Source organism: Stegodyphus dumicola, chromosome 3 (genome assembly GCF_044657685.1).
Source record: "Stegodyphus dumicola isolate Sdum_Otavi_A_Nest chromosome 3, ASM4465768v1".
NCBI classification, from domain to species: domain Eukaryota; kingdom Metazoa; phylum Arthropoda; class Arachnida; order Araneae; family Eresidae; genus Stegodyphus; species Stegodyphus dumicola.
Window position 1 is genome coordinate 89,896,838 of NC_140770.1, and position 7,840 is coordinate 89,904,677.

At 30.5% G+C, this 7,840-nt stretch overlaps 1 protein-coding gene across 1 annotated transcript in view; it reads right to left on the bottom strand.

Annotated features, from left to right (window-relative positions):
- LOC118185467 (protein SSUH2 homolog) overlaps positions 1–5,694 on the bottom strand; it is a 65,297-nt gene extending 59,603 nt beyond the window's left edge. Inside the window, exon 1 of the mRNA XM_035355326.2 lies at positions 4,259–5,694. Within this exon, the coding sequence (XP_035211217.1) occupies positions 4,259–4,400 (142 nt within the window). The 5' untranslated portion in view covers positions 4,401–5,694. The remainder of the gene's footprint in view (positions 1–4,258) is intronic.
- Between the last annotated feature and the right edge of the window lie 2,146 nt (positions 5,695–7,840).

The window sequence follows — 7,840 nt, forward strand, 5'->3', positions numbered from 1 at the left end:
AGATGATTTTTATAATAAAACTCTGGTCACATTGGGCAAATTCATAATCGCATTTTAGCCTTTTTATGAAATCCAAATTTTTTCAGAACTAAAAATGTGTGTGTGAAATTCAGTTTCTAAGAAAAAGTATGTTTGTTAAGTTTAATTGCAATTTTTGCAGTTTCGAAGCAAATACAAATTTTAACGACAATTAGCATAAAATAAAAACAAATATGCGCTATTGATTTATTATATATATCCTCATTTAAGGGATTTAAATCCTCAATATAGTCTTTGTTAAGAAAATTGAATGAATCTTAAATGAATAATGGCAAAACTCTTATTAACTTCAATATCAGGATATCTTAATTTCTTATTTTGAAGTACTATATCAACATTTGTGTAGTGATATAACAACATCTGTGTATAACTTCAATACAACGAAATTAAAAAGTGACTTTTGAACGTAAATTTACCCCAGATCTTAAGTCATGTATACAACTAAATAATTAAAATGTCTTTTTAAAAATATGCGTGCATTTTTGAATGTCATAAATATGTAATTTAATCTGCTGATAAAGAACAGAGGTTATATGCTAATTTGTGTTGGAAACACGCTGCGAAACAACAAAAGGCCTTCCCATCTTGTATAATGGTGCCAGATTCTTTGTGACAGGACACCACTATGAAAGCGACTCCTATTGTCATATTTCAGACACTACGAGATTAATTTCCATGCGCCTGAATTGTAGCTGTAGTAGGCCTTTAAGATTAGTTCCAAGAAGATAGCATTTTGGTTCATTTTAAATGTTAAATACAACTAATGCTGACAAGCATAAAATTACACGATAATTTTGAACCTTTATTTACAGAGCTTCAAGTGACCTCCGGAATAAAATAATTATTAATTGGCTTGCAGACATAAACCGTTCCTCATCACTAAATTAGTCTGAAAAGGAATTTCTTGAAATATTTTAGCATCAGCAAATTTTATAAAAGTTAAGATCATGTAAAACAGAAAAAAAATACTCTTTATAAAGGAAATGGAATCATTAATCAATCATCATTTTAAATAAATACGATAAAATATGAACAGCATTTATTAAAATTGGAACTTTATCAACTTCAAAACAATTTATAATACCGCTTAAGAATTAAGAATTTTATCAAATCGGTTTTATCAATCACTAAAGTTACAAATGAAGGAATTTACGATAGCCTCTCCAATTTGATTTATTTCATTGTAGTCATGTAATATAGCGGTTGAACTAAGAAGCTTGAGATTTCACATCTGAGCAGACAAAGTGTATATTCATAAAAAAGAAAATTATAAGTACATCATTTCTAAATTTATGACATCTCAACCCTTCTTTTAACTTATTGTCTCCTAAATTTTTCTCCTAAACAATTTAAAAAGATAGTTTTAAATTAAAATTAAATTCAAAACTATCTTCAGCTGAAGAAGTAGATCTCCTGGAAGCTTTCCGCAAACATCAAAATTTTCCAATTTTATTTAATGATTTTAAATTCTATTCTCATTCTGCAATAATTAACATAATTCTTCAGTTTTCCCCCTTAATAGACTATGTTAATTATCCATAGCATTGTTTTAAGAAGTCTAAATTGGCGCACATGTATACAATAATTTTTGCCTTATAAGGAAGGGGCTTCTTACTGTCATCCCTTGGAAAGCACCGAACGTGTTTTTTATTATTAAATTCCTACTATTAGCTCATACTCTCCCTATATCTTGTTAAAATTTTCAGTCCTTAATAAAATACTTTTTATTCATCCATTCAAATTCAAATACATTTTTTAAACTGGTAGTGGATGACACTTGATGTTAATACAGTTTGTTCACAGTCAATTCCTACTTATTTACTCTTGTTTATCGGAAGTAAAGATATGCTGTTGCATATATTAGAATACTTACAAATAATGACCATTTATTAGGAATTCTTACCTGCTGTAAAAATTAATTTTAAAACAACTTATAAATAATAGTACATGACTCTGATAAATGGAATGGTAATATTTAACAAAAATAAGTGGCAACAGTAAGGCAGAGTTATAAAGATTTTTAAAGTGTTTGGAATTAAATAACTGTAGTTTTATAGAGTTGGATGAAGCAGATGTAATGTCCCATTATGTAGCGAAAATTCTCCTCATATTTCTATGTTAAAGTGATAATAATATATGTCAAAAATATAACCCTTTAAAATGTACCTTGCTTATTAAAATCAATAAATAGCACTGTAGAGTATGCAGTAATATATCTAGGACGAAACTTCTTCGCAGCAGGTCAAGCACATGTCGCCTTGAGTCGTGTGAAATCATTAGATGGAATATTAATTGAAGAACCGGACTGCTCGAAACTCACTGGAAAGGTTCCTTGGAGTAATGAAGCACAACAAGAGATGGATAGAATGAGAAATTATAGACCACCATCAGCTTCATAAGTTAGAAAGGAAAAAATGTTATTAATGTTAATAAAAGTAACTAAACTAAAATGCTTCTTTGTTGACCTAAGTAAAAATTGACTTTAATAATTTTTTTTATATTATTTGTTTTCATATTAACTTGGAATTAAAGTTAAATTTTAGCAGTTATTAAAGTTTGCTACATTCTGTTTAAAATTAAATTATTTTTGTTAATAAAAATCTTAAAAAAAGGTATGATTACCAAATACAAGTAAACCCTGTTTAAAGTATACACATGCAAATGGATAATAATTGAAACTTTAAAGAATTATATGCTGAAAATGAGAAAACGCACATGTCCTGCTAATAACAATAATCAGAAATTTTTAAATTTAGGCAAAAGTAAACTCTAGATTAGTACTTCGTTCTCAGTAAAGCATCGATCATTTTCATGCATTTTAAAATCTGATGAGCTATTTAATTAGACAGCATTGAAAACTCCAAAGTAGTTTGATCATTAGTTTTCAATTGTAAGCTTCCCAAACGTTTATTCATTTTTAAATTATTCCTTTTCTAGTTTATTACCATCTTTCTTCTTCTCTATTTTAAAAATTCAGAATTGTGTGATGCAAAGCTCTATAAGCCAACGCAAGCAAGGTGCTTTCACAAGCATTCAGTCCTAATACTGGATTTATACATTTAATTTAAGGACCAAAAGATTAACCAAGCTTAAGAATTAAGAAGAAAATTAATACTGTTTTATTAGGAAATCCTTTTATCAAAGCAGCAGAAAGCAAGAATAATAGAAAAGCTGTAAATTTTCCCAAGTAAGAAAAGTTATTATCCTCGTTACTTGGTTTTTTTTTTCTTTAATTGCTCTTAGAAATGTTTGATCTAAGTTAGAAATAGCTGCATATTTATTTTTCTAGGTTATTTGAATATTTAATGCTATTTCCCTCGATTCAGCAACTCTAACTGGTACGTTGGTCTGCAAAATTTGACTACCATGCCTAAAAGTCTTCGGCTACGGCGTTACGGCATTTTTGCAGAAGAGAAGCACTTAGAATTCATGCATTCAAATATCTTTTTGAGCTAATAGTAGATCTGGTTAGCTCAAAGGAGCATTAGTCTAGAAGGGCTATTAGTCTTAAAACGGCATTTTGCCGCGTTTCATCATAAGCAGCTGTATCACCTTTCAAATTGTTGCCACCAAATATTATCGCCCTGTATTATATTTAAAGAAATTACATAATGAAGAATCTGCATGAATGTATGCATTTTTCTCGCACTATGAACGAACGGTACCTAGAGCCATCAAATTTCTAATAACGTAATCCTCCATCCGAACATGGGAACCTGAAATCTCGTATTTTTTCATTATCTACTTCTAATTTTGTAAAACTTTAACGAATTTTTGATTAACAAACTCAACGATTTCAAAGCAAGCAATGACAATATACTGTACAGAAAAAAAACATTTTTATCTCCAGCGCGCGAGACTGTCTATCGGAAATTCTAAAATTATGCTGTTCTTAAATATTTTGTGATGGTGCTGTTGAACTGAATTTTATGTGATTTAAGTGCGAAGAACATGATATTTAATAAATAAAGGTAACCCACAAAACATTTAAAAAAAGCCCCTTTGGGCGTAATATAAAATTTATGATTTTTTTTTGATTAAAACAAGAGTGGAACTTAGGATAATCCTCATTAGCTTTATTAGTAGAATAATCCTAAAGGCACTGGAGAGTGAATTGGGTCATATTGTATATAAAAGCATTTTAAGTAATTTCAAATGTATTTTACATGGCGATTGTACAGCGCGAAAAATTTCAGATTAAGGAAGTAAAAAACTATACCTTTAGATCCAGATCGAGTTCGTGATGAAGCAGCAAATGTAGACAAACTGCATCTTCTGCCAGTAGCAACAGAATAACTGACACTACTTCTTCGTCTACCACCTTTCAAACCAGGAGCACTTGATCTACGGTACCAACTCATATTCTTAAAATCACTACAAATTAAGCAATAAATTTCAAGTTCCAATAGTTCAGAATAAAAGAAGATGATAAATACTGAATATTTAAGCTGCTAGAAATTTTCTTCGAAACGAAGGAATATTAATATAATAACATTTTGCCTTCCGTCACTAAAATAAAAATTTTGTGAATTATTCATATAGCAAAGAAAGAAGACTGTCTATCACAGCAACGTGAAGCACAACTGAGCAGTATCAATGTACTAGAATAAAGTAGCTCTTAATTCGCTTTTCTTTTAGGCGCTGAATGTACCTAACTATTAGCTTGAGATGAAATTCATTTGTCATATATTAAAACACAAAATTCACAATGTTTAACTCCTTACTTGAAAAGCTATTAGATATAATACAATGCTATATGAGAACAATGAAACAGCAAACAAATTTGAGAAAGTAATACTATTTAGTTGAAGTAATAATGGTTTTATGGAGGAAAAATTTAGCTGTAAGTAGTATTTGAAATAAATGTTCAAGTTCAAGGAAATAATAACAACTGTAGAATAACACTGTATAAATGATAATTGCATATATCGTCAGAAAGTTTCCAAGTTGAAGGAATTAAACAAATTCATCGGCCATTCACTGTTAGTGCTAATGGGAACTTTTTCTATCATTGCTTAGAATCGAAGAAAATTATTGCTAATCTTCTGGTTATATATATATGGATATAAATACATCTAACTGAGCATGTAGATTACTAAATTAGCTAGCTGTTTGGATTATAATAGTGGTAACGAAATTTAAAAGAAAATAATCACTGTTTCTCTCAGCTAATACGCATAGATAAAAAAAAACACTTCGTTCTAAATAAGCACAATGTTTGGAACGTAACCGAGGTAACAAACATTAATACAAAGTAATCAATGTTTCTCTTAGCTAATACTCAGCATCACAACGTTCAATACTCCTTGGCAAACGAATTAAAGTAAAGATGCCAATAATTAATCAGAAATATCCTTCCCTGTTTTATGCAGCAATTAACTCGTTCTCTTCATGCTGTTCAATCCGTTATGAATATAAGGAAGAAGGAGTTCGTCAGATGCGCCCAGTGGCCTTCCTTCTCAAAATATAACAGAACCACCAATGCATCCGAACTTAAACCCACTCTGGAAAATACTCAATGTTTTTGCATCTGCATATGTCTGAAAGCTGCAAGCAGCCCGTATTTCCTGCTATTTTCCCGCCATCATATAAACGTTCCAGATTTACTTCTTTCGGTTGATTTTTTTTCCCGCCCTGCCGAGTCAAAATTCTGCTTTCTTTCTTTTCTTCTGCCGTAATTCTTTCTTTCACTTCCACCTACAGCCTTTGGGAATCGGAAAGTTGGCTGGCGTTTGTTACTCGTCAGTAAAAGTGGGCCGAAAACGTATTTTTAGGGATTTGTTTAATTCTTAGGGCGTCGTAAATAGACAACCAGAAGAGTGCGCATCGTGACGCATTCGACGTCAAAGAGGTTTTTTCAAGTATTTCGTAAATCCAGTACTTTTAATGTAGAATAATTTGAGATGTGACGTCACACAAACGATGACAACATTGAAAGATTTAACTTCGACAATTTTCAGGATCTCTTGGTCAGATTCACCAGCAAATTAAAACTGACCACATGTCTTGAAAATAAAGCAAAATCATAAATGGGAGGAGATGTAAGAAAACTGCAGTTTGAAATCTCCAGATTACAGTCTAAAACCTGTGAAAAAAATTACCATTAAAAAAAAAAAAAAAAAAAAAAAAAAAAAAAAAAAAAAACACCTGAAAAATCAAAGTTAAAAAAATGTAAATTATTATAAAAATTAAAATGGAAACTTCTACGCTAGTTACATAATATAATGATCGAATTTAAAATTAATTTCAATAAGGCGGTAGATGTTCATAAAAATTATAAATCATACTTTACGAATTCTGTGTATATGTAAATAATTTTAGTGAAAATATGTGAAACTGTAACATTTTTTGTATAATGTAATAAAAAATGCTTGAAAAAGAGGAAGCTCTGCTGGAAAAATAAGATTACAGGGCAAGTCAATTTAACGCTGACTGTCTCACTAAATTGGCGAGCAAGTCCCCAAACTTGGCAACCATTTGGCTACATTTTGGAAGCAAACTGAAACTTTATAATACAGCTGAGGAAAGGATTAAGAATATTGTAGCAGCTACTAGCATCCTACTAGTATAACAAAAATTCTAAAAAATTGTATATATAATTTTTTTGTTTTATATAAAATATTAATTTTCATAAACATTAGCATTTCTTATTATTGATGCTTAACAATATATCACGCTAAATCATAATGAGAGCTCGATTTTTGAATATTTGTTTTACCTTAGCTGTAAGGTCTCATCCATTTACTATGTACTTAATAATTAAAAATTTTCCAGCTTATTAGTTCTATTAAAAATATTTCTTATTTTACCTGTTGATGCTGCAATTGGTGAATTATAATTTTAGGAATCAAAACATAAGCTAATTAAAAATTAATTTAAACGTCCGATTGTATTACACACAAAAAAAGGGGGGAAAGGAGGAGTTTCTTAAACTTGCTCGACTAACAAATGAAAATTATATATGTACTGAATTGGGCAGGGGAACTGGTTAGATTACGGATGACGTTAGACAGTATTCAGAGAGCTCGGGGTTTAGCTTTAACCCGAAATTTTAGAACGGTGCTTACCGAGGCGGTCTTTGTGTTGGGTTGGGCTGCCTCCTCTCTCAATTGTATACAAATTTTATTATAAGAAATTTTTATTTAGAACTGGACGAACGGAATTGAAAATGTATGAAGATTATTTAGTTACAAAGAATCTTTTTGAAAAATTTAATATTCATTTAATACATCCTTCCAATAGATTTGGTTTTGTTTTTGATAAAAGTAATCCAACTGTTGATGTGTTTGATATTTATACAGATAGTTCTGAGGCCGGAGGGAGCGTAGGAGCTGCCTTTGTTGTTTTTTACTATGGAACTGAGGTGGATTATAGAATATTTAAGTTGAACATATATAATTCAATTTTCCAAGCAGAAAGTGAAGCGTTCAAACAAGCCTTATTATGGATTAAAAATACCTTGTTTATACCCACTTCTCTAAATATTTACACTGACTGCCTTTCACTTCTCCATGCGCTCTCCCGCCCAGACAATTTCAATCCATTAATTGTCGAAATTAAGAGTCATTTAGAAACTTTGAGTTCATATTTAAATATTAAGCTGCATTGGGTTAAAGCCGATATAGGCTTTATTGGTAATGAGAGGGCCGACAGTCTGGCCAAACAGGCGGTTTCAAATGTTAGTGCAATGGATATTGAAGTAACAGTTTCGAAGAGAATTGCTATTCGAAGAATGAAAAAATTTTACGTTAACAAATGGAAAATACAGTGATTCGCTTCACCTAAAAACAAAGGATTTATG